Genomic DNA, 27135 nt, shown 5'->3' on the forward strand with positions numbered 1-27135 from the left:
ATGGCTTTCACATCCGATTGATGCATCGTTTCACCTTCCGTCCTCAGCTTTTCTCGATGACTTTTTCATCTAGATAACGAACAACGGCGGAAACCTCTTATTCCCCCCCCCTTCTTTTTTTTCCTTTTTGCATGTAGCAAGAGGAAAAGACAACCCAGTTAAGCTTTGGATGTGCGATAGGATGCCGAGGTATGAGAAGAAAAAAAAATACAACATGACCAAGCTATCCTTAAAAGGGCTAGGAGCAGGGGTGAAATGTTCCCGGTTTGGACTGGATCGCCCGATCCGGAAATGATGGCGGCGGGTGATTCGGAGAACCGGTAGCAAACATCCGTGCCCCCCATGCCTAGCTGAGCCGCGCGCGATCATCAGTTTTTTTTTTAAAGCATTTTTTCTACCCCCTCTTCGAAATGCTTTTAAAAGTTAAAAAATGTACATTTACAATATGTGTATCAGAAATAAAAACAGAAAACTTTTTTCAAAAAAAAAAAAATACAAAATCATCATATATAAAAATGGGGTTTCTTTTTGTGGTACGGGTTCATGGAAATTTTGATCCTTTTGCAATCCCTTTCAGGCATCTGTCATGGGTCAGCAGGGCCCTACTTCTGTGTTGCAAGGGGGTGGGGTAGGTTTCAAGTAGGAATTGGCACCAGGGCTGTGCGCGTTCCCTCGCTCGACTTCCTTCTTTTCAAACCCAAAAACCAGTTTGCCCGTTTGCAAGCTTAGCTCAGTCCTTTTGAGACGCTGGATTAAATATATTCCCAATTTTACCTCTTATCTCTACCTCTTATTTTTTTCCTTAAATTAAACCAAACCCTGTTAGCTGGGACCCTCTATCCCTGTTACTTTGGACTATCATCTCTTTTTAACTTAACCAGCATTGTTAGTTCAACCTTACCAAACGGAGGGGGGGGGGGCAAAAGAAGGGTTTAAGTTTTTTCTCTTTACGAAGATCACGCATCGAGTTTTGGACACGTTTTCTTTGCTCCTTCCCGACGGGGGCTTACAAATCGTGGTTTAAAAGTTTGGTTAAAAAAAAAAACGTGATAACCACCACCCTCCCCCGGTTTGCTATAGCTACCGGTTTTATAATGTGAGTTAAGCAGGATCATTTTTTTCCCCTTCCGTTTCCTCTTTTTTTGGGGGAGGGGAGGAAAAGGGTCATACGGTTACTGCGTGATCGCTCGCTCGCTCGCTCGCTCGGTCACAGGATGGGTGGATCTGACCCTCGCCTTCAACCCTCCCTGTCGCAACTGGGGTTTTCTTTAGCTGACTATGAGGGATGGGCAGAGAAGTGGTGCAAAAAAAAAAAGAAAAAGAAAAAAAAGGATCCATAACTGCTTCTGACGGAAACGTGGGCAGGCGTGGAACACGTGGATTTTTGTGGGTCGAGATTGCCCCATTTGGGTTGTGTCTGTCGAGAGACGCCTGTCTCTTACCCTGGCCGCCTCGAGGGCAAGGAAAACAAATTCTTAACAAAGGGAAAAAGCGATTGCAAAACTGAGCCAGTTTGATCGAGCGGTTAAAAAAGGCACCAGGTTGGAAACTGGGCGACAGTAAGTTCTAGTTCCGCGTTAGCTATGAAAGCCGGCTGGGTGACTTTGGGCCAATCGCCAGGCGACGGTGAGTTCTAGTCCCACCATAGGCATAAAAGCCAGTGGGAGACTTTGGGCCAATCACCAGGAGACGGTGAATTCTAGTCCCGCCTTAGGCATGAAAACCGGCTGGGTAACTTTGGGCCAATCACCCGGTGATAGTGAGTTCTAGTCCTGCTTTAGACATGAAAGCCAATTGGTTGGCCGTCACCCAGCTTAGCTCCACTGCACATGCGCCTCCCGCCAGCCAGCTGGTTTTCAGGATGCGCAGGGGACGGGGCACATGCGGGAGACATGTGCACATGCACGGGGTGTGTATGTGGAGCGTGGGGCTGTGTGCGGTGTGAACCCCCCACAGCCCGTTTTTGGGCCCAGGAGGCTCCCAGGAGTGTCCACATAGCATGTTTTGGATGCCAGGTAAGTGCAGGGCCTGCGCAGAGCCTGGGGAGGATGAAAAACAGGCCTTCTGGAAGTCTGGAAACGGGTCTGTTTCCAGCCTCCGGAGGGCCTCCGGAGGCCAGGGAGGCCATTTTTGCCCTCCAGAGGCTGGAGAAAAGCCTCTGGTGCCTGGGGAGGGCGAAAAACGGGCCTTCCTGAAGTCGCGCTTTTGGCACACCGAAGAGGTTAGCCAGCACTGGCCTATATTAAAATGGCAAGAAACTCAGCCGTTACAGAGGAATATAAAATGTGACATCTTGCCACACAGATGTCGCCGGCTGCAATTCCACAGAAATGGAAGACCTTCCTTTTGCGAGTGTCAAGATTGCGCCAATCCGGAAAGCTGACGCAACGTTTTCCAGATTGCACAACTCCTCTGCCCCAAAAACTCTTTTTTAAAAAATCACCCTCTGACGAAGCCTTAGGCACTTTTAAAGATGATTAAAATCTTCCAGGGGTCAAGGAGGACAGAAATACCGTATTTTTCAGACTATAAGACACACTTTTTTGTCTCCCAAAAGGGGGTGAAAAAGTCTGTGCGTCTTATAGACTGAATATTGCCGAAGTCCCACCTACCTGCCAGCCATTTTTTGGGCCTCCGCATGCCCTGTTTTCAGGCCTTTTTTCAACTTTTTTCGGCCTGTTTTCGGGCTTTTTTCCAGGTTTTTTTGGACTGTTTTCGAGGCTTTTTTCGGCCCATTTTCAAGGTTTTTGGTCTGTTTTTGAGGCTTTTTTCGGCCTTTTTTTTTTTTTTTTGGCTTTTTGGGCCCATTTTTGGCCCTTTTTTTCAGAAGAAACAGGCCGAAAAAAACCTCCAAAACAGGCTGAAAAAAGCCTTGAAAATGGGCCTAAAAAAGCCCCTAAAAAAAGGAGGTCGAAAACTTTTTGTTGTTGTTTTCCTCTTCTAAATTTAGGTGCGTCTTATAATCTGAAAAATACGGTACTTCAGAATAACTGCACGGAATTATTGTCACAGAGAGCAGATGAGCAAAAAAAGAGGGGAAAAAATATTTAAAAAAAAAACCAAACCCAAAATCAACAAATTAAATCGGCCCTATAAAAAGGGCCGATTGCAGAATGCAAACTTTTGGTGCAGAATATCAGATGAGCAACAGTTGGAAACAAACAGCTGGTCTTTCAATAGGATTTTGATCATTTAGACCATACACAAAACTTTTCCTTTCTCAAGATGCTATTCAGGTAGTCCTCAACTTCCAACAACTTATTCAGTAACTGTTCAAAGCTACAACGGTATGGGGAAAAAGAGTGACTTGCGACCGTTTTTCAAACTTACGACCGCTGCAGCATCACATGATCAAAATTTAGACGCTTACCAACTCATATTTATGATGGTGGTAGCGTCCCGGGGATCACATTTTGCGACCTTCTGCGCCAAGCAAACTCGATGGGGAAGCTGGATTCCTTTAACAACCGGTGTGATTAACTGCAGGGGTTCATTGAACGATGGTGGCAGGGAAGGCCGTAAAATGGGGACCGAACTCAACTGCCTCGCTTAGCGACGGAAATGTTGGGCTCGGCTGCGGTCGTAAGTCGAGGACTACCTGTAACAAACCGGCCTGATCTCCCGTTAGCGTGGTTTGATTCATCTGCTGAATTGAAGGGGAGGAAAGTTTTGCTGAAAAGAGGCGACTCGGAAAAGATCTAATTTTGCTCCTTTTTTTTTAATTGGATGTGCAAAGGAGACCAAAGTTAACCACAGCCTCACAGCCGAACGAAAAACCAGGAAAAAAAAAAAAAAGTGACGAGGCTCGTCGGGGCCACAGTTGCTGGCCGAGAGAATTGAAAACTGCAAGGGTGGGGTGGAAGAGGGGAACCCCCCCCAAAATAAAAAAGGAGAGAGAAAATGGCAGCTCACAACAAGGGGGCTATAACCGAGAGACAGAGCAACAGGCCGGGACGATGGACGAAAAGGCCGATATTTTTTCGGTGCCGAAATAGGGTGGATGGTTGGTTTACGAGCACGCATGTGGGCAAGAGGCGGGACACGTGTCTCAAAGGTGTGAGTCTCTGCCTTTTGCTGAGAGAGAGAGATGGCCCCGAGAGTGGATCGATTTCATGGAGAAAGTCCATCAAGGCTGCCTATTTTTCTTTTGTTTTCAACCGGGGGAAAAGTTGCGGAGGATGGTCAGTATTATCACCGGATGGCGATCAGGCCAACATCCATCAGCTTCTGGATCTTCTGAGCAATGACGGGGTTTTTCAAGTGTCTGCAGGGAAAAGGAGAGAGAGGGAGGGAACGCGGTTAGGAAGATCCGTGAAGATATTTTTCCCCCCCACTGTTCTTTGCCAACATTTAGCAAATCTGGAAGGGCTTCAAAAACCCGAAAGCCTAATCTAGTTTCTGGGTGTTATCATAAAAAGAGGAGCTTGCCTGGGACGCTAACATTGCAGCCCTGGTCAAAAGAGCCCAGCAGAGATTATACGACCTGAGACTTCTCACAAAACAACAAGTGAATGAGAAACTGCTGGTGACCTTCTACCGCAGCACCATAGGGACTATTTTAACTTATTGCACCTGTTTGTGGTTTGCCAATTGCACAGTGGCAGCTAGGACAGCGCTCCAGAGGGTCAACGTCATTGCCCAGAGGATCATGGGTTGCCCCCTCCCCTCTTTGGAAGAGCTTGATAGCTCCTGCTGCCTTAAGAAAGTTCAAAACATCCTTAAAGATCCATCTCATCCTGGGCACCCTTTTTTTTTTTGAACTATTACCATCTGGCAGACGGTACAGGGCAATAAAAACAAGGACAAATAGGCTGAAAAACAACTTCTATCCCAGGGCAGTAACTATATTGAATTCTACGGTCTAGTGTAGGGGTCTGCAACCTTAAATATTTAAAGAGCTATTTGGACCCATTTCCCACAGAAAACACCGGGAGCCACAAAACCTGGGTGGGTGTGGCCAACTCGATGTCACTCACTTCCATCAGTCACATGAAAACCCTCCCACTCCAGCCATGCCTACTGAGCAGGAATATATGTGCTGAACAAAACTCCGCTCTGGTGACAGGAAGGGCATCCGGCCAGTAAACACTCAGCTCCATTCAGACTCCATCCCCGCCAGGGATTACGGGGTCATTAAACGACTAAAAAAAAATATGTATACGCACCTTCCCAGCCCTATTGGCTCGGCCCTCTACAATAGGGACCAAGGAAAAATGAAGTACTCAGCCCTGCTCTAGCTACATTCCTTAGCAAGCAACTTGGTGAAGACCAAGGCTCAGGATCGTCTTACGGATTTCCCCAGCCCTGACTCACTCGCTTAGTGCCTGTGGATCTTTCTGCATCTGTTCCAGGATCAGCCGCATGGCTGGATCGCTCATGATCTGCTGCACCTCGGGATCGGCCATTGCCCGGCGCTTCACGTCCTCGGGGTTGTCGTTGCGATTGTACTGGGACATCAGGCAGCGCTGGTAACCTTCGGCAGCTTCCTGTAAGAATTGCACCCGGGAGAAAAATTTTTTTAAGAGGACGATCGTTGTGCAAGCACACAACATTCCCCAATTATGACCTTTCGTTCTCATTTCTTCCCGCAGTTTCAGCTTGTTGGGGCAATACGAGTCAGTTGCCAAGCATCCCAATTTTGATCATGGGGACCGCTGCAACGGTTCTAAATTGAGCCGTGGTGGGGCAGTGGTTAGAGTGCGGTACTGCAGGCTACTTCTGCTGCCTGCCGGCTGCCTGCAATTTGCCAGTTCAAATCTCACCAGGCTCAAGGTTGACTCGGCCTTCTGTCCTTCCGAGGTGGGTAAAATGAGGACCCAGATTTTTGGGGGCAAGAGGCTGACTCTGTAAACCCCTTAGAGAGGGCTGTAAAACACTGTGAAGCTGTATATAAATCTAAGTGCTATTGCTATTGCCCTTCCTTCCTTCCTTCTTGGTTCCTTCCTTCTTTTCTTTCCTTCCTTCCTTCTTCCTTCCCTGTTAGAATGCAGTATTTCAGGCTGCCCATTGCCAGCAGTTCGATCCTGATTTGGCTTAACCTTGATTCAGCCTTCCACCCTTCCGAGGTCAGTAAAATGAGGACCCAGATTGTTGGGGGGACAAGAGGCTGATTCTGTAAACCGCTCAGAGGGCTGTAAAAGCACCGTAAAGCGGTATATAAATCTAAGTGCTACTGCTAAGAGTGAAACCAGTCCTAAGTCACTTTTTTCAGTGCCGAATGGTCACTAAATGAACTGTCGTAAGTCGAGGACGGTCTGCAAAGGCTTATCCTTTGGGACTAACAGAGGATAACCAGGCCACCCCTTGCCCCGCGTCCTCTGCCCTTCCCTTCCCGTCAGGGGTATGTCTGGCCGAGTCCTCACCTTGCAGTTCGAATCCAGCTCCAGCGCTTTCTGATAGACGTCCATCGCTTTGGTGTAATCTTTCATGGCTTCCAATGCCGCCGCTTTGCGCGTGTAGCCTTTGACTGCAAAAGCGAAGAGGAGCAGCCGTCACCTTCTGAAGGCCGGATAGCTTGACAAATGATTGAGTTTCAACTGCCAGAATTCTCTAGCCTGGCTTTGCTTTGCTTGTCATGGCTGACCGGGGAATTCTGGGAGTTGAAATCCCACCCATCGTCAAAAGGGCCAAAGCTTGAGAAACACCGCTTCTAGCTCAAAAGATTTTGCTTCCCCGGCTCCCCACTTCATTTGAGAGCCTTTCTTAGCAGAGCGGTGCGGTGGCCTAGAGGTGGAACTCTCGCCTCACAATCAGGAGGCTGTGAGTTCGATCCTAGGTAGAGGCAGATATTTCTCTCTCTGGGCAAAATGAGAATATTATCTGCTGAACAAAACTCCGCCCTGGCGACAAGAAAGGCATCCGGCCATTCAAATGCTCTGCTAGCTCCATTCAGTTGCCCGGACTCCACCCCGCAAGGGATTATGGGATCATTAAAAGAAGATGATGTTGAATCTAGAGCATTTAATCAAGTGGTGCGGTGGCCCAGAGGCGGAGCTCTCGCCTCACAATCAGGAGGCTGTGAGTTTGATCCTAGGTAGAGGCAGATATTTCTCTCTCTGGGCACGATGAGAATTTAATTGCTGAAGCAAATGCTTCTCAACCTTGGCTGAATTGGAGATGGGATGAACTTCAACTCCCAGAATTCCCTAGCCATGCCCCATAGATACCTGGAGAGTCCAGAGATTCAAATCCATCTACTTACTGAATGCGGGTTCTAAACGGATGCATTCCTCGCAGTCCTGCAGAACGAAGAAGGCGAAGAATTAAGTACGGTCAGAATGACATTGAATTGTGTAATTATTACGGATGTATTTTTGTTATAGATGTATTTTAACTTGTATTTTTGGATTTTAAATGTTAATAAAGGTATGTATGTATGTATGTGTGTGTGTATATATATATATATATATATATATATATATATATATATATATATATATATATATATATATATATATATATATATATATATATATATATAAAATCTCGGAAAACGGCCTTCAGATTATAAACGGAAGACATGGCAAGCGTTCCATTTCAGATTTGAAAAAAGAAAAGAGACTTTTAAACATTTAAACGCCTTTTAACATCTTTTCAACAAGACCACACCTGGACTATTGCAACCAATTTTGGTCACCACATTACAAAAAAGATGTTGAGACATTTGGGGGGGAAAAAATTAGAGAAGAGCAACTAAGATGATCAAAGGCCTGGGGAATAAAACATAACTGCAGGATTTGGGTCTGGGTAATCTAAAGAAAAGAAGAATTAGGGGGTGACAGGATAGCAGTATTCCAGTATTTGAGAGGCTGCCACAAAGAAGAGGAGGGGTCAAATTATTCTACAAAGCCTCAGAAGGCAGAACAAGAAACAATGGTTGCAAACTAATCAAAGAAAGAAGCAATCTGGAATGAAGGAGAAACTTCCTAACATTGAGGACAACTAACCAGTGGAACAGCTCGCCACCAGAAGTTGTGGGCGCTCCATCACTGTACGTTTTAAAGAGGAGATTGGACAGTCACTTGTCTGACATAGTATAAATTCTCCTGCTTGAGTAGGGGGCTGGACTAGAAGACCTCCAAGGTCTCTCGTAGCTCTATCTCCTGAGTCTTTTGGGCATGTTGGCTTTCCGCACGCAGAGATTAGAAAAGAAACCAGAGGTCGCCACGGCTTCTCTACGGCTGAGATGCTCACCTTGAGCGCTAACTGGAACTCCAAGAGTTTGGTGTAGCAGGCTGCTCTGTTGCTGTAGAGTTTGGCATCGCTGGGGTTGCGTTTGATAGCTTCCGAATAGTGCTTCATGGCTTGTGGATAATCCCCTGTGGGAGAAAAGATTGTCACTGGGTGGACGGAGCCTCCAGATTCCAAGGAAGTATACAGTCGTGGCCAATATTGTGGAAGCCTTTTGGGGAAAGGTGTATTTTTGAGGTTTGATGGCTAATAACACCACTTTTTTTTTTTCTTTGGAGTTTCAAGGTAATCCTATTCCACTGCTGGAATGGCCTGGGAATAGCCCAGACCTTCACCCAATTGAAAATCTATGGAGCCGACTAAAGAAACTTTGTTAGTCAGAAGCGATCCAGCAATAAAACCCAGTTAATAGAAGCCATCATTCCATCTTGGTTTCACATTAGAACAACTGCAGAACTCAAAGACTTGGTTCCTTCCATAGGAAGACGTCATCAGGCCATCATTCATGCTAAAGGTTAACCAACTATTAACTGACATGGTGACCATTTTTGTCTATCTTGTTTTTTCTACGTGTTTCGCTTTTCTCCTTTATGCTGTAACTGCTATTCTAATAGCAAATCCTTCATAAAAGCTATTGCATTACGTTCTGGATTAAATTATTATTCTATTGATATATTAATTTTATGCTACTACTCCCCCCCCCCCCCCAAAAAAAAGTTTGGTTATTAGCTAGTTTTAGAAAATACACTTTTCCCAAAAGGTTTCCACAATTTTGGCTATTACTGTTATCTCTGAATAATGACTGCCGGGGGTGGGGAAGAGAGGTGGGTTTCAGCAGGTTCTGACCAGTTCTGGAGAACCGGTAGCGGAAATTTTGAGTAGTTCGGAGAACCGGTAAATACCACCTGTGACTGGCCCCGCCCCTATCTAGTCTCTGCCTCCCGAGTCCCAGCTAATCAGGAGGAAATGGGAATTTTTCAGTTTCCCCTGCCACGCCCACCAAGCCACACCCATAGAACCGGTAGTAAAAAAATTTGAAAAATTTGAAATTTGAGCCTGATAGTACAGTGGATTAAAGCACTGTTATTAACATCTACTGCTTGCAATTACTGCAAGTTCGAATCTCGCCAGGCTCAAGGTTGACTCAGCCTTCCATCCTTTCTAAGGTAGGTGAAATGAGGACCCAGATTGTAGGGGAAATAAGCTGACTTTGTATAAATATACAAAAGTATGAAGACTATTGCTTAACGCATTGTAAGCCGCCCTGAGTCTCCGGAGAAGGGCGGCATATAAATCAAAAATTTTTTAAAAAACCACCACCGGTGGGGAAGTAATGTTGGGACTTTCTTACTGCGCCTGCCGTCTTCCTTAAAGGAAGCAGATTGGAGAAATGAACTGAATTCGGGGTGTAAATCAGCAAATGCTTTTTCTCTCCAGCAATGAATCCCATCATTCCACTGTTAGGAACTGCATCTCCCTCCAGCGTCATAGAGGGAAGAGTCCAATCGAATTTTGCCTGCTTCTGCAGAAGCCGCAAGTTTTAAGCCGCTGGCAAAGGAAGCCCGTGGCCGAATGCGGTGTTTTTCTGAAACTTACCAACTTTGAAGCAGTGTGGACTTCAACTCCCAGAATTCCCCGGCTGGGCATGGGGAGTTGAAATCCACATAGGCTTAGAGGTTGCTGTGGTTGAGAAACACTGGCTATTAATGGGGCCCGTGTGGGGAGAGCTTTTCCTCCAGTTGGTGGCGGGGAGGGAAGAGACATAGATTTAAGTCCGGCAAGGTTTTTATCCTGCAAGCAACAACTAAACCAGGTGTAACCTCATCACCTTTCTGGAAACATTCGTTGCCTTTGTTCTTCTCTTCCAAAGCCAGCTCAGGATTGATGTATGCCTCCCGTTCTTGTTCTTTTAGGATTTTCTCAGCCTGGGGGAAGAGAAGGAAGTGTAAACGTTATCCACCGAGGAATGAGGTCCGGTACGAAGGAGCAACTGGACGGTGAGTTCTAGTCTTGCCTTAGGCGTGAAAAGATGGCTAGGTGACTTTGAGCCAGGAGATGGGGAGTTCTAGGCCATGGCTGGGTGGCTTAGGGCCAATGACCAGGAGACGGTGAGTTCTAGTCCTGCTTTAGGCATGAAAGATGACTGGGTGATTTGGGGCCAATCACTGGGAGACGGTGAGTTCTAGTCCTGCCTTAGGCATGGAAGATGACTGGGTGATTTGGGGCCAATCACCGGAAAAGAGTGAGTTCTAGTTCTGCCTTAGGCATGGAAGATGACTAGGTAACTTAGAGCCAATCACCGGGAGACAGTGAATTCTAGTCCCGCCTTAAGGATGAAAGATGACTGGGTGATTTGGGGCCAATCACCAGGAAAGAGTGAGTTCTAGTCCCGCCTCTGGCATGAAAGATGACTGGGTGACTTGGGGCCAATCACCAGGAGATGGTGAGTTCTAGTCCCGCCTTAGGCATGAAAGATGACTGGGTGACTTGGGGCCAATCACCGGGAGACAGTGAGTTCTAGTTCCAACCTAGGCACATTCTGGACCAGTTCCTCTCTCTCCGCCCGAACCCACTTCACAGGTTTGTTGCTATTGTGGAGAAAAGAGGAGGAGGAGGAGGAGGAGAAAGGGGTATTAAGCCTGCTTGATGCCTTTATAAAAAATAATAAAGGTGGGATATATATTTAAATAAAAAGAGGAGCTGGAAGAGTGTAGAAACAGGAATAAATGCCTATCAAAGCCACCAGAGCTACAGACAAGACCCTCGGAACTGCTTGCCTGCTGACACTTCTTCAGCACCTCTGGAGTCCGGTGTTCAGCTAGAGACTTGTTGTAAAACTGAATGGCTTCCTTGTACTTTTCTTCCTTGAAGTAGGAGTTCCCAATTCGGGCGTAAGCTCTAGACGCAACGACAATCACAACAACAACAACAACAACAACAAGTCATCATCCAGCTATGGGAGAAGTCCTCGGGCAAGCCAAAATGCTCGGCCCACCTGTTGAGTGACAGGCCTGGAAGGGACCAATTCCATCCTCAGGGCAATAATAGCAATAGCTACTATTGAGAAAACCATCCCAGGAATGTAGGCCACCTACTTGGCAATCTGTCGATAATCTTCCCTGTTCTCACGCCCCACCTCGATGGCTTGTTCGCACAGTTCTCGGCACTGGTTGTATTCCCCTTTTTCAAAATGCACGGCTGAAAGCCAAAGGGAGAATGAATGTAAACGAACACACAAGAGACACAAACACAAAAAGTGCGAGACTGGGAGAACTACGGGGGCCTTCCCCCACCCGATGAAGTTGGTCTGGTCTTCTCTCCGCTAGCTGGAGGAGGCGGATGGGCTTTGGAATCCATCCTCCTGAACGGCCACGCAATAGTAACAAAACCTAAGTAACAAAACTTAACATCTCCTCGCACGCTTATTCTTTCTTTTGGGTGAGGGGGAAAAAAAAATAAGGCTTGGTCTGTGATGGTACAGGCAGTCCTTGACTTACAGCTATTCGTTTAGTGACCGAAGTTACGAATGACACCGGAAGAAAAATTGACTTATGACCGTTTTTTTTAAACGTACGGCTGCTGCAGCCTCGCCGTGATCAAAATCTTGGAGGCTTGACAACTGATTCACGTTTACGTCCTGGGAGGGGTCACGTCACCCCCTCTGGCGACCTTCTGACGGGCAAAGTCCACGGGGGAGCCAGATTCGCTTAACAACTGTGTGGACTAATTTAACAACGGCAGCAATTCACTTAACAAACGTCGTTAAAAACGGGGGCAAAACTCTCGAACATTTTGCTCAGCAGCAGAAATTTGGGATTCAATCGTGGTTGCGAGTCGAGGACTACCTGCATTCCATCATGTCCACCCACGGGCGGGCCTGCCTGATGCCTAAAATTTGGCCGCACAGTGAGTGTTTTCCCCAGAGTATTCTGCAAACAACAGACCTACCTAGAAACAAGATAAAGCCAGTTTGTTCTATTTTAATAAATTCCTGGGTTCATATTTACTATTTCCAAGGTTTTCAACAGTTTAAAATGTGTGTTATGGAAACAGGGACGGCTACTATTTAATTGTGTAAGATTATCCCTCAAGGGACTCGGCAGAATTCTCCAGCTTCACCCCGTTGTGCTGTTTTAAACCTATAAGGTAAAGGTAAAAGTTCCCCTCGCACCTATGTGCTAGTTGTTTCTGACTCTAGGGGGCGGTGCTCATCTCCGTTCCAAAGCCGAAGAGCCAGCGCTGTCCGAAGACGTCTCCGTGGGTCATGTGGCCGGCATGACTCAACGCCAAAGGCGCACGGAACGCTGTTCCCTTCCCACCAAAGGTGGTCCCTGTTTTTCTACTTGCATTTTTTTACCTGCTTTCGAACTGCTCGGTTGGCAGAAGCTGGGACAAGTCACGGGAGCTCACCCCGTTACGCGGCACTAGGGATTCGAACCGCTGAACTGCCGACCTTTCGATCGACAAGCTCAGTAGCCACTGAGTCACCGCGTCCCTGTTAAAACTATGTTTAAACTATGTCCCTGTTTAAACCAATAGAAGAGAATATTCGTAGCCAAGGAACTATAGAGTCCTCTGAATTGGTTTGTTTTCTTCCAGACGTTTCATGACCCAACTAGGGAACATCATCAGTGCTAGAAGGGAGGGGGAGTTTGCTGCTCTCTTTTTAAACCTGCGAGCTTGTTCCCACCTCTACCGCCCACCTCACCTGCTTGATTAGTAATATAAGTCATGTTGGTTGGATCCAAATTTTTTGCTTTGTTGTAATGTTCCAAAGCTTTTTCAAAATCTTTCTTCTTATAGGCCTCGTTCCCCAATTCCTTCTCCTTCAGGGCCTGAAAAATCAGCAGATACAGCTTGATTAAGGAGATTTTAAGACTGGTTTGGCAGAAAATTCTACACAAATTGTTGGGCCTAGAGAGGAGTTATCAGCTTTCCTTGCTGGCCACCCACTATCTGAGAATCAGACTAGAGATACCTAAAAGCCTTCCTTCCTTCCCTCCATTTCTTCTTTCCTTCCCTTCCTCTCTAATTTTCATTTTGCTTCCTTCCTTCCTCTCTAATTTTCTTCCTTTCCTTTCTTCTATCTTCCTTTCATCTTCCTTTCCTTCCTCTCTAATTTTCTTCCTTTCCTTGCCCTTCTTTCATCTCTAATTTTCTTCCTTTTCTTTCCCTCCGTCTCTAATTTTCTTCCTTTCCTTTCCTATTTTTTTCTTTCCTTTCCTTCCCCTCATCTCTAATTTTCTTCCTTTCCTTTCCTAATTTTTCTTTCCTTTCCTTCCCCTCATCTCTAATTTTCTTCCTTTCCTTTCTTCTATCTTCCTTTCCTTTATCTTCCTTTCCTTTCCTAATTTTTCTTTCCTTTCCTTCCCCTCCCTTTGTCTCTAATTTTATTCCTTTCCTTTCCTTCCTCTCTAATTTTCTTCCTTTCTTTTCCTTTCCTCTATCCTTTCTTTTCCTTTCCTCTATCTCCCTTCCTCTCTAATTTTCTTCCTTTTCTTCCCCTTTCCCTTCATTCCGTATGCTGCCAGTCTTGCCAGAGGCCGATACCTGCTTCTTGTTTTCAGGCAGGTCTTCCTCCATGGGTTCTGCCTTGGGCTCTTTCTTGGGGGGCGGAGGAGGCGGGGGAGACATGGCTTCATCGTCATCATCAGCGCTGGCTAAGTCGACTCCGAGCAGCACCCCGAGCGTCGTCATGACCCGGGGGTCCTTCAGTTTCCTGTTACACAGCAGGGAGACAAGCAGGGGAAAAGCCCAGCCTGAGCACTTCAGAGCATCTCCTTGGTAGGCTGCTCCAGTGCAGGAAGCCAAGCTTTAACATGGTTTGAAGAACAGGCACCCAATAAAAGGACCACTTTTATTTAGACTGGGCCACGGGGCTGCATAGTCTTGCCAATCAGATTTTGCTGCTCTCTCTCTCTTTCTCCTTTACGACCCGTGTGGATTAGGAAACTATAATTCTCAAAGCTGTGCCTTTGCGGGAGGCGCAGTCCAAGGGGCTGCGTGAAAGCATGAAGGCGAATTAGAGTTAGTATTCAACGACTGCTAGATCAATAGAAGGACTTGCCTTCGGAAGTTGTCGGGGCTTCGTTATTGGAAGTTTTTAAGAAGAGGCTGGACAGCCCAGTATAGGGCTGTGATGGCAAACCGAAGGCACACGAACTGTTGCCTTAGCTCAGCTCCAGCATGCACGCACGCGCCAGACAACTGATTTTCAGCGGCCCTACCCACGTCACACCACCCCTCCCAGGAGTCTCCATGTGGCCAGGTTTTGGATGCCAGGTAAGTACAGGGCTCGCGCGGAAGCTCTGGGAGGGCATTTTTGGCCTCCAGGGGGTTGGGAGAGGGAGTTTTCGCCCTCCCCAGGCTCCAAGAAAGCTTCTGGAGCCTGGGGAGGGTGAAAAAAGAGCCTACCAGGCTCACCGGAAGTCAGGAAATGGGCCATTTCCCGCCTCCAGAGGGGTGAGGGAGACTGTTTTTGCCCTCCCCAGGCTCCAGAAAAACCTCTGGAGCCTGGGGAGGGCAAAAAAAACGGGCCCACTGGAAGTCTGGAAACGAGCTGTCTCTGGAGGCTTCAGGGAGGCCTGCTAGGCTCAATACGGGGTGCGCGGGGGGTGTCGGGCGCACATGCACAGGGGGGCAGGGCACGGGGGGGGGGGGGCATTAAATTATGGGCGCTTTCGGCACCCGAGTTAAAAAAGGTTTGCCATCACCGGTATAGGGTGTCCTGCTCGAGCAGGGGGTTGAACTAGAAGATTTTCAAGTCCCTTCCAACACTTTTATTGTTATTTTATCTATCTTTCCTTCCTTCCTTCCCTCACTCCCTCTGTTTTCAAGAAGAGCTTGGACAACCCATTTCTCTGAAATGGGGTAGCGTTTCCTGCTCGAGCAGGGGGTTGGACTAGAAGACCTCCGAGGTCCCTTCCGACAGAGCTGTTATTCTGTTAATATCCTGAAGTTCCTGGAGGGAACTCTAGATAAAAAGTCCCAGGAGACCTTCTCTAAAGGAAGACCCTGAACAGTAGCAGACGGATTCCTGAGCTAGGAGACCTCCGGTTCCGATCGAGGAAGGTGCAACCTTGGCTGGGAGGGATCAGGCCCCCTTCTCCCCCCCCCCCCCCCCGCAAAAACCCACCAAAGACACTCACGTTCCCAGTTCCGACGGTTTGTTGCGGAGTTGCTCTATCAGCTCTCTGTAACTCGGATCGCTGAGGAGGTTTCTGGTGCGGGGGTCACTCTCCAGCTTCTGGTAGAGGTTGGGCATGTTGAAAGGATTCATGAGATTCCGTTCTGGAAGGGGGGGGGGAGAAAAGAGAAAGGAGTCAGGGTCTTTAGGGGGATTTCCTTGGAGGGGGGGGTGCCAAAGCCCTTTTCAGCTTTAACGTCTCACCCATCTGACTCCCTATTTATGACGGCTACAGTGTCCTGGGGTGGTGGGATCCCCTTTGGCCCAAAGTCAACGGGGGAAGCCACTTAGCAACCATATGACAGGTATGTCCTCGGCTTACAACGGTTCGTTTACGTCAGTATATTCGTGAGCTGGAATAGGGCGTAGCAACAGGGTCCGCCAATGAGGGCCGTTTGGTAACTGAAACGAAGTGTTTGTTGTATTGGGACCCCTAAGAGACAGCTTGGAGCTTTTCCCTCCTCTGTTTTGCCTCCTCCGTTTTGTGCTGCGTTTGTACTTCCTATTTCTCTTCTCTACGACGTGGAAAAACCTACAGGGGTATTGTATGCCTTGTGTGTCGTTAATGCATATTTACTAAAATAACTCAAGTCTTTTCCAAACAAAGGCTGTTAATAAACTTTCTTCACAGTCCACAAGAAACCAAAGATAAAGTAATCACAATCTTACTAAGGTTGGCAGAAAGCCCAGAAGCAATTTGCAGAGAATCCAGACGCGAAGGAGAATGAACTAAAGTTGTTCCCTACAAATTGCTTCAGTCGGCGTTCCTCCTTAAATAGGCTAAGGGAATGGCCAATTAGTTCCAAGCCTTACTCTCGAGGAGACCTCCTCCTGGGGAGCCACTCCTGTCTTTTGGCAGCTCTGCGCGCCCGTGTATCGAGAAGAGGCTCCTCCTCTTTGTCCTCTTCACTTAAAGGAGCTTCTGGAGGTTCTGAAGGCCCTGGCTGAATCTCTGCCTCTGGCACCACATCTTCTCCAGCCTCCTCACTGTCTGACTCGGATGCCAGCTGCACAGGCTGCTGGCACAACACACCAGCCTCCTCGCTGTCAGAATCAGCCACAATCTGCACAGGCCGCTGACGGGCCACAACCGAATGGCAGTATCCCTACGGTCACGCGATCAAAATTCAGAGGCTCGGCAATACTTAACGGCAGTTGCAGTGTCCTGGGATTCACGCGACCCCAATATTGGGACTTTCTGACAAGCAAAAGTCGGTAAGGAGCTAGGTTCTCTTAACAATCATGTGACTAACTTAAACGATGGCGGTGATTCCCTCAACGTTTGGCAAGAAAGGTTGTACAATGGGGCAAAACTCAACACTTAACCTTCAGGGAAACGTTGCGCTCAAATGTGGATCGTAAATCGAGCACTCCCTGTACCGGATCTTTCCATGACTATCTACCACATCATCATCGTTTTAACAACCCCATAATCCTTTGCAGGGTGGAGTCAGGGCAACTGAACGGAGCTGAGTGTTTTACTGGCCGGATGCCCTTCCTGTCGCCAGGGCGGAGTTTTGCTCAGCAGATATATATTCTCAGTGTGCCCAGAGGGAGAAATATCTGCCTCTACCTAGGATCGAACTCACAGCCTCCGGATTGTGAGGCGAGAGGCTCCGCCTCTAGGCCACCGCACCACTCCCATGACTATCTACCACATTATCTTGTTTTTTATTCAGTCCTTTACGTAGACCCCAGCCAGTTTTGGGGATCAATAATATGTATCCCTCCTTCGTCATGGAAAGGTTGCACAGCACTCTGTTTGGCCTGCTTTTCTTTTTTTCGTTCATGTTTTTTATTTATTTTCCACTTTAAAAAATATAAACGTTTCATCTCTCCTTAAGCAGTGTGTCGCCTGAGTACAAATATTTCTGTGCGACATCCTTCCACAAATTATATACATTGAACGATTACACCTTGTGTAACTCTTCATTTCCTTCATGTCTTCTAATAAAAATACAATAACAACATTAAACATGGTTATTCTCCTCATACTCATGTTATCAATTTTATTTTTATCTCTACCTCAATGTATTTTCTATTCTTCTTCTTGTCTCCTTCCTTTATTTCCAATTTCCTTTCTTATTCTCTAACCATTGGTAAAATGCTTCCCACATCATATAATAATCAGTTTGTTCTTTCTCCTTAACTGCTAGTGTTAGTCTATTCATTTCTGCTCAAGAGACAGGTCCTATCTATTCCGGATTGCTGCAACAGAAATCTAACACTAGCCAAATCAGGGAGACACCCTCTTCCTCTTCCTCCTCCTCCTCCCCTCACCTGCCAGCCTGGACTCCATATTTTGCAGGCCTTCCTTCAACTGGGCATTGCCCGGCTCGTGTTTCAGCCCTTCCGCGTACGTCTTCTTCGCTTCCTCAAAACGATTCAGGAATTCCAAGGCAGCTGCTTTTCGAGAGTAACCCTGCAAAGAGCACGAGAACAGATCAGAGAAAGACGAAAGCTCGTCCGTAGAGAAACCAGACACCCTCCACACACACACCCGGTCGTTAAACAAATCCACAGCTGTCGTGCATAACTGCAATTGTGTGTTAAGCATTCTTTAACCCCAAGGGGGCCTTTGGAAATAAATGCTGGTTTACAGTAGCGGCCAAAATTGGGGAAACCTTTCGGGAAAAGTGTATTTTCTAAAACTAGCTAATAACAAAACTTTTTTGGGGGGGAGTAGTACCATAAAATTATATATCAGTGGAAAGATGATTTAATCAAGAATGTAATGCAATAGCTTTTATGAAGGATTTGCTATTAGAATAGCTGTTACAGTATAAAGAAAAAAAGTGAAACATGTGGAAAAAACGAGATATACAAAAATGATCACCATAGAAAAAATGAGTTATGCCAAAATGATCCCCATGTCGGTTAATACTTCGTTGGGTCACCTTTAGCATGAATGAGGGCCTTACAATGTCTTCCCATGGAGGGAACCAAGTCTTTGAGTTCTGCAGCTGTTCTAATATGAGACAGTTGCCAAGCGTCCGAATTTTGATTATGTCACCAAGGGGATGCGGCAATGGTCGTAAGTGTGAAAAACGGTCGTAAGTCACTTTTCCCAAGGGCCGTTGTGACTTTGAGGATTGCTGTTAAGTCCAGGAGTTACCTGGACTCATCCTTTACAATGGCACCAAAGCGAAGAGGTTTCAAAAGCACCTGGCAACCCCTCTCGTCTCACCTTGCCCCATTCGGGCTTCAGCTCTATGGTCTTGCAAGCGTCTTCGAGGGCCTTGTGGTACTCCCCCTTTTTGGCGTAGGCAGCAGAGCGGTTGCTGTAGAGCACATGGTTGGCAGAGTCCAGTTTGATGGCCTCGGAGTAGTGCTTGATGGCTTCGGCGGTGTTGCCGGAGCTGAGGGCCTTGTTACCTTTCTCCTTCAGTTCGTTCACCTGGAGATAGATAGATAGATAGATAGATAGATAGATAGATAGACAGATAGAGAGAGAGAGAGAGAGAGAGAAGTGAGACGTTAAACCTGGGAAAAAATAAAAAACAAGAAAGTCCAGTTGCCTTCTGAAAAAGCACCTTTGTGAGAACCATGGCCTGGATGACTGAGAATCTCTACAGACTTTTAGCTACACAATTTGGGGTGAACACCCTTTGAACGCGGTGGCTCGGTGGCTCAGACGCTGAGCTTGTCAATCGAAAGGGATGGCAGTTCGGCGGTTCGAATCCCTAGCGCCGCGTATAACGGGGTGAGCTCCCGTTCCTTGTCCCAGCTTCTGCCAATCTAGCAAGTTCGAAAGCAGGTAAAAAAATGCCAGTAGAAAAATAGGGACCACCTTTGGTGGGAAGGGAGCAGCGTTTTCCGTGCGTCTTTGGCGTTGAGTCATGCCGGCCACATGACCACGGAGACGTCTTCGGACAGCACTGGCTCTTCGGCTTTGAAACGGAGATGAGCACCGCCCCCTAGAGTCGGGAACAACTAGCACATATGTGCGAGGGGAACCTTTACCTTTACCTTACCCTTTGAATGGTGTGGGAGCAGGAATGGATTTCCAGAGGAAAAAATTGCAGACTACAGGAACTATTTGCACTACTCAGGTGACCCTGAGGACACAGATAAACCTCCAAGTGGCCTCAACGACCCTCTAAAAAGGATGCAAATGACCAGATGACTGCAAGGAAAATCAACCCTTCCATTCTCCGCCATCCAATCAGAGCGGAAGAAGCTTCTTGGAGGAGAAGCGAAATGTCTTCAAAGAAAAAACAACAACAACAAAAATAAGAAAGTCCAGTTGCCTCCTGAAAACCTGGATAATAAAATTTCCCTAAAGTCTTAAGAATAATACAGATAGTCCCCAACCTGCAACCCTATTTGGGACCGGAACTTCCGTGGCTAAGTGAGACGGTGCCCAATTTTGCCACCTCTTTTGCCACGGCTGTTAAGTGAATCACGTGGTCGCTAAGCTTTGCTCCTGGAATTAAAAAAAAAAAAAAAAAACAGAAGAAAAAACTCTAGCCCTCCAGATGTTGTTAAATTATTCCTCCTTTTACAGCTGGCTCTGCCGGATGGGCTGCTAGGCACTGGAATTCAACTCTTGCTTTGAGTAAACCACTGGGAGAACCGGTGTTGCCAAGTGGCACTGAGTCCTTCATTCTGGGAAGTCACTCGGGATCTTGGTACAGGTAGTCCTCGACTTACAACAGTTCATTTAGTGACCGAAGTTACGACGGTACTGGAAAAAGCGATTTATGATTATTTTCCACACTTATGACCATTGCATCATCATCATCTTCGTTTAACGACCCCATAATCCCTTGCAGGGTGGAGTCTGGGTAACGGAATGGAGCTAGCAGAGCGTTTTACTGGCCGGATGCCTTTCCTGTCACTAATGCAGAGCTTTGTTCAGCCGATATATTCTCATTGTGCGCAGAGAGAGAAATACCTGCCTCTACCCCTAGGATCGAACTCAGTCTCCTGATTGTGAGGCGGGAGCTCCACCTGTAGGCCACCGCACCGCTCCTACGACCGTTGCAACATCACGTGATCCAAATTCAGACGCTTGGCCACTGGTTCATATTTTACGACGGTTGCAGTCCTCCTGGGATCACGCGATCCCCTCTTGCCACCTTCCGACCAGCGAAGTCCATGGGGGGGAAAGCCAGATTCACTTAACAACCTTGCAACCATCTTAACAACGGCAAAGATTTCCTTAAGAACTGTGGCAAGAAAGGTTGTAAAACGAGGCAAAATTCACTCTCTCGCTTAACAACAGAAAATTGAGGCTCAATTGTGGTCGTAAGCCGAGGACTACCGGTAATGAAAGAAAATCACATTCGGGGTATCTGTTATCTATCCTGTTTCCCCCAAAATAAGACATCCCCTGATAATAAGCCCAATCGGGCTTTTGAGCGCATGCGCTAAAATTTTATTTATTTATTGGTTCGATTTATATGCCGCCCTTCTCCGGAGACTCAAGGCGGCTTACAATGCGTTAAGCAATAGCCTTCATACTTTTGTATATACCTGCTTAGTAGGGCTTTCGGGGCCCCCCCAAGCGGTGTTCTTTTTTTATACAAAGTCAGCTTATTGCCCCCCACAATCCGGGTCCTCATTTTACCTACCTCGGAAGGACGGAAGGCTGAGTCAACCTTGAGCCTGGTGAGATTTGTAATTGCAAGCAGCTGGTGCTAGTTAACAGCACTTTAGTCCGCTGCGCCACCAAGGCTCCCTCTCTCCCCCCAAAAAAGAAGCCCTCCCCGAAAATATTTAAACGCAGAGCTGGAAATCAGGTAAGATGGCAAGAGGAGCCCCATCTTGCTCCACGCGTCCCAAAATAGTAAGACCTCCCCGAAAATAAGGCCAAGCACTTATTTCGGGGCACAACAAAAATATAAGACAGGGTCTTATTTTCGGGGTATGTGCAACAGTCACATTCACACGTTCTTCCCGCTAGGACAGTGTTTCTCAACCTTGGTAGCTTGAAGATGGGTGGACTTCAACTCCCAGAAACCCCCAGCCAGCACTGCTGGCTGGGGGATTCTGGGAGTTGAAGTCCACCCATCTTCAAGCTACCAAGGTTGAGAAACACTGCTCTAGGAAGATGGTAAGGGCCAACCTGCATCCATCTATCAGTGTTTGTCCGTCACCTGTTCACGGACCCTGAAAGCGAGCATTGGCAGCTCCCGTGGGTCTTGAACCGTGACGCAAGTCCCAGGGTAAGGTCCCTCCCGCACATTCTCACGTTCTCCCCAGAGGAAACAGCACGCACCAGAGGTAGCTTCCTCTGAGTCACAGCTCCGTTCAGCTGGGGAACCAGCAGCTGAAATTACAGATGGCCAAGAATAACCATCCTTTTGAGCTGTGACAAAATGTCACCGAGGAGGCAAGAATTCCGGGCGCCGCTTACCTCCGCGGTTTAGCAATGTGGGAAAACGAGTTTTTTTTTTAAAAAAGGGCACGACAATACAAGCTTTTCAAAGATACCCATCACCCTGGGATGGAGCAAGGAGGGAGGCGGAAACCAAAAAAAAAAAGCCCGAAGGCTTAAGCCATGTAGTTGGATCCCAGCCAGGTTGCTATGCTGTAAAAACCCTGACATAATCACACCCATCCGCCCCGGCTGACTTACATTACAGGTTTTGGGTTTTTTTGCCTTTTTCTGCTCGGAAATCAGCTCTCGCTCCCGTTTTTAGCACCTTGATTTAAAACGCCAATTGCTTCACCTCCCGGGCACCATTTTTCACAATCCAGGAAACAGTGCAATTAGGATGGCCGGCAGCAAAGTTTTAATTAGTGGCAGAAGTGGGGAGGGGGCACAGCTCCGAGTCGAGCCTGACCCCCAAAAGATGACGCTGTTTTGCAGAAGGCCAAACCTGTTTAGCCAAGCAGAGAGAGAGCAACCCGCTGTTTTCAATTACCCTGGTTCGCACACGGGTTATTTCATTTTATTTTTTATTTTTATCTATTTGATTTATATGCCGCCCTTCTCCGGAGACTCAGGGCGGCTTACAGTGCGTTAAGCAATAGCCTTCATACTTTTGTATATTTATACAAAGTCAGCTTATTGCCCCCACAAACTGGGTCCTCATTTAACCTACCTTAGAAAGGATGGAAGGCTGAGTCGACCTTGAGCCTGGCGAGATTCGAACTTACAGTAATTGCAGACAGCTGGTGTTAACCACAATGCTTTTTAGTCTGCTGAGCCACCAGGCCCAGTGTAATAATACACTGTTTAATAATAGTTTAATAATAATTTACCGAATAAACCACAACTGGCTTTATTTTGAGATAGCATCAAAACCTGACACTTAGTGCATCAGAAACCAGGATGCCGAGAGGATCGTGGCCTTAGTTTGATGCCATTTAAAGGAGGATATTTGTAGCTCAGGGTTGAAATTAGGGGTCCTTGTTTGTCTTGCAAACATTTCGTGACCCAACTAGGTAACATCATCAGTGCTAGTAGAAGGGGGTTTGCTCTTATTTTATAGTCTAGTGGCTTGCTGCCCTGTCGGTGTTGGTGGGGGGGAGGGCGGCCTTAGAGGGTTTCTTGGTTGGGCTGTTTGATCCCAGAACGAGCCAACCGTACGCAGCCCAAGCAAAGAACCTTTTAAGACCACTCTCCCCCAAATTCTGGCAGGGCAAGCCACTAGAACAGTGATGGTTAACCTTTTCAGTGCCGTGCGCCCAAAGCATGCGTGCTAATGCATATGCGCGTACCCAAACCCCCAAGAGGTTCGCCATCACGGCACTAGAATATAAAATGAGAGCAAACCCCACTCCCTTCTAGCACTGATGATGTTACCTAGCTGGGCCATGAAACGTCTGCAAGAGGTTTGGTGGAGGCAAGGAGCCTTGGCGGAGCAGCGGACTAAAGTGCTGTTAAGTAGCGCTTAGCTGCCTGCAGTTACTGCGAGTTCGAATCTCACCAGGCTCAAGGTTGACTCAGCCTTCCATCCTTCCGAGGTAGGTAAAATGAGGACCCGGATTGTGGGGGGCAATAAGATGACTTTGTATAAAAAAAAGGACACCGCTTGGGGGTGGGCCGAAAGCCCCACTAAGCAGGTATATACAAAAAGTATGAAGGCTATTGCTTAACGCATTGTAAGCCGCCCTGAGTCTCCAGAGAAGGGCGGCATATAAATTGAACCAATCAATAAATCAATCAATAAAATCAATAAATCAATAAATCAATAAATCAATAAATAAATAAGAAAACCACCAAGCTCAGAGAGCACCAAGGACCCCAGACTCGTCCTTTTCCTCATCTTTACAATCCCCATTACCTTCAGGCACTGATGGTGTTATCTAGTTGGGTTATAAAACGTCGGCAAGAAAACCACCAAGCTCAAACAGAGCCAAGGACCTCTCGTTTACGCCACTGTAAAACCCAAACTGAGCTCATCTTAGCCAGATGTGCAAACCCAACACCTGCATGCATATCCCAAACAGCTGAAGAAGACACCCTGATTCGGGAAGGGTTTGATCGCAAGGTCTTCCTTCCATCGATGCCGATCGTGCTGCGACATGCAAAGTTAGGGCTGGGCCTCCTCCTCCTCCTCCTCCTCCTCTTCTTCTTCTTCTTCTCCTTCTTCGTAAACAGCTTCAAAGAGCCGAGAGGTTGCGCCAAGCTTCCAGTGCTTTGCTGGAGAGGCAGCATTTACATTCGAGGCACCTTCCATGCCCAAACGGCACCCGCTCGTACAAGCCGCCTTTGCAGATCGGAGCCTGCTAAGGCCCACCCAGCCACAACGGACCAAGGTGGGAACTGTGGCAGGAAACGGCTTTGGATGGGATCAATGTCCTTTAAAAGCATCCCATTCCCGTGGGGAAAAACAAAATGGAAAGTGCCTGCAAGAAAGGCAGGATCCCAGACTAGAGAGCAGGATCCCTATAAATCTGAGCCAATTTGTCCACTTTGAGATGCCGTCAGCGCAGTAAACACCCCCCAAGCAGAATCAATTCACACACACACACACACAAAATTTGTCTTCATTCAGAACCCACAACATCCATAGGTCAAAGGCCCCATCAATAAGGCAAATCACCTGTAAACACACTCTTAAAACTCAACCTGTTCTAGGACAGTTTCTCCAGCCAGCTATCTGGGGCTTGGGGCTGCCTTCGGTCTGAGAATAGCCCGGCTGGGGATGATGGGAGCTGTAGCCCAGTCTACAAAAGCATGGGAGGGGGACCGAGGCTAGCTCCCCTTGGACCTCACCCCAATATTATGGTTGCCCAGCTCTTAAGAGCGGACAAGATAAAGCCACGAAAATCTCTTAAGATTCAAAAGTGATTATCTGTATTAACACAATTAATAGTTAATATGAATAACAGTTAATTATTATTAGTAAGTTCTCAACAACCATTAGTGTGGACAGCTGGGAAGCCAGCTGAACTGGGGATGATGGGTAAGGCCATTACTCGGAAGGAGGAGAGTGAGTCATGTAGGCTGGGGAAGATGGGTAAGGGCATGACTTTGAAGGAGCCGGGTGGGCCATGCAGGCTGGGGATGATGGGTAAGGCCATTACTTTGAAGGAGGGCAGTGGGCCATGCATGCTGGGGATGATGGGTAAGGGTATTATTTTGAAGGTGGGCGAGTCATGTAGGCTGGGGCTGATGGGTAAGGCCATTATTTTGAAGGAGGGCAGTGGGCCATGCAGGTTGGGGCTGATGGGTAAGGCCATTACTTCAAAGGAAGCAGGTGGGCCATGCAGGCTGGGGCTGATGGGCAAGGCCATTGCTTTGAAGGAGGTGGGTAGGCCATGTAGGCTGGGAATGATGGGTAAGGGTATTGTTTTGAAGGAGGTGGATGAGTCATGTAGGCTGGGGATGATGGGTAAGGCCATTACTCTGAAGGAAGCAGGTGGGCCATGCAGGCTGGGGATGATGGGTAAGGGTATTATTTTGAAGGTGGGTGAGTCATGCATGCTGGGGATGATGGGTAAGGCCATGACTTTGAAGGAGGGCAGTGGGCCATGCATGCTGGGGATGATGGGTAAGGGTATTATTTTGAAGGAGGTGGGTGGGCCATGCATGCTGGGGATGATGGGTAAGGCCATGACTCTGCAGGAGGGCAGTGGGCCATGCAGGCTGGGTGGATGATGGGAACCCACCCCTTGCAAGAGCTGCACGTGGGGGGTGGGGAAAGGGCTGTCGGTTCCCTCCCCCTCCCTCCCTCCCTTCCCAAGATGCACTGCGAGCTCCCCCTTCCTTCCTTCCTTCCTTCCTTCCCTCCCCACGAGGCTGCCCCCCCAACACACACTCAGCCTCGGACTCCCCTCCTTTTTCCCTCCACCCCATGGAGCCCCCCCCACTCCCCCCTTCGACCCCGGAGACAAGCCCCCCCTCCCCCCTTCAACGTGCATTTCCCAGAATCCTTTGCAGGAGTCACAGCACTCCCTCCCTCCCCCCCCACACGAGCCCCCCCCTCTCGCCCCCCCACACACACCTTCTCCATGGCGCCGGGGAAATCTCAGTTCCGCCACCGCCGCCGCCTCCGATTCTCCGCCTCTCCTTCGGCTTTTTCCCGTCTGGCTCTCGGGCTCCTTCCTGCGCCCGCCTTTCCCCCCCACCCCGCCTTCTGGAACCTGCTAGAATGCTCCCGCCCCGCCCCCGAGGCCCGATTGGCTCCCGCTCCCCGCGCGCCGCCCCGCCCCCTCCGGCTGGTTGGTGGGAGACTTAAAAAAAAAAAAGAGGGGCGGGCCTTCCCTCTCCAGCCTTTCTCCCGTCCCCCCCCCGTCCCACCCACCCCCTCCTGCGACGCGCGGATTGGTTCGCCGCCTCGGCCCGCCCTCAAAGTCATTGGCTACGCGCCTTTTGACAGGCTTGTGGAGAAAGGGAGGGGGCGGGGTTTTGGGGAAAAGTCCGCGCTGGGTTTCTATTGGGACGGGGTTCCTAACGTCATCAGAGCTTCTGACCAATAGCTAGATGCCTTGATTATTATTTTTTTTGTTTCCTCCCCCCCCCCCACTTCTCCTTCCCTTCGATGATTCTCATTGGCTTTCCGGATTTCTAGCCTGTCTCGCCGCTTTAAATGGCTTTTTAGAGAGTGACGTCATTTCCGCTTTTTCCTTTTTAATTGGGAAAGCCGGAAGTTTTTTTTGTTTTGTTTTTTGCCCCTGTCCTCTAGTTTGGGAAGTTTTGATTTATTCCACTGTAGTCCTGACATTTTTTTTTTCTCCGTGTTTTTATTTTTTTTGCCCCCGCCCCCTTTCCTGGTTTATCCCAAAACGACTCTCCTCTAATGGGTGGGACCACAACTCCCATGCCCCCCAACTATTCTCCTACATTCTTGGATTATAGGAACTGAAGTCCACCCCTTTTGGACTTCTACTGCTTTGAGAACAATTTTTTTTTTAATGCAATTTTTGATTTTTGAAAAGGGAACTACCTGATTCCACATCATTTTATTTTGAGATGCTTTTGAGGGTGGTCGTTTTAAAAGAGCAGGTTGTACAATGGGAAAGAAGACTTAAAACCATATAAGGTAGTTCATAACCGTGGTGTCAAATGCGCAGAAAAAGCTGATTGCGAGAAGAGTTAAAGCCTGGGTGTTAATTTCATAACTGGGCTTTTATGTGTATGTATGTGTGTGTGTGTGTATGTATGTATGTATGTATGTATGTATATATATATATGGGTGTGTGTGTGTGTGTGTGTATTTCTCTTTAGCCATACAATACACATAAAGAAATGTGTAAAGAAATACACATAAAGCGTACGAAAAGGAAAGAAAACAAATATATATATATATATATATATATATATATATATATATATATATATATTTAAGTATACATCCATA

General features: G+C 47.6%; 2 protein-coding genes across 3 annotated transcripts in view; one reads left to right on the forward strand and one right to left on the reverse strand.

Moving 5' to 3' along the window:
* Window positions 1–3699: 3699 nt before the first annotated feature.
* On the reverse strand, window positions 3700–25965 carry STIP1 (stress induced phosphoprotein 1). The gene is made up of 14 exons (XM_034429013.2): window positions 25780–25965; window positions 18564–18773; window positions 17657–17798; window positions 15339–15480; window positions 13741–13909; window positions 12899–13025; window positions 11286–11388; window positions 10968–11088; window positions 10019–10115; window positions 8194–8318; window positions 7202–7238; window positions 6363–6466; window positions 5314–5486; window positions 3700–4264 (listed from the first exon to the last, which is right to left on the reverse strand). The coding sequence occupies exons 1-14, from the start codon at window positions 25786–25788 to the stop codon at window positions 4192–4194; spliced, it is 1632 nt and encodes a 543-aa protein (XP_034284904.2). The 5' UTR covers window positions 25789–25965; the 3' UTR covers window positions 3700–4191.
* The window catches only part of MACROD1 (mono-ADP ribosylhydrolase 1), a 257629-nt gene continuing 240572 nt past the window's right edge, over window positions 10079–27135 (forward strand). For both annotated transcript variants that reach the window (XM_087880870.1, XM_087880871.1), the window contains exon 1: window positions 10079–10187. In XM_087880870.1, the coding sequence (XP_087736996.1) occupies window positions 10079–10187 (109 nt within the window). The remainder of the gene's footprint in view (window positions 10188–27135) is intronic.

This window comes from Pantherophis guttatus, chromosome 18 (genome assembly GCF_059756535.1).
Source record: "Pantherophis guttatus breed Tessera chromosome 18, ASM5975653v1, whole genome shotgun sequence".
Lineage (NCBI taxonomy): Eukaryota > Metazoa > Chordata > Lepidosauria > Squamata > Colubridae > Pantherophis > Pantherophis guttatus.

Excerpts from the sequence above, each read along its gene's own strand:
- STIP1 (XM_034429013.2), bottom strand. Across the intron at positions 10,116-10,967 it reads TGCTGAAGAAGTGTCAGCAG|GCTGAGAAAATCCTAAAAGA; the intron begins GCAAGCAGTTCC and ends CTCTTCCCCCAG. Across the intron at positions 7,239-8,193 it reads AGTTCCAGTTAGCGCTCAAG|GACTGCGAGGAATGCATCCG; the intron begins GTGAGCATCTCA and ends TTCGTTCTGCAG.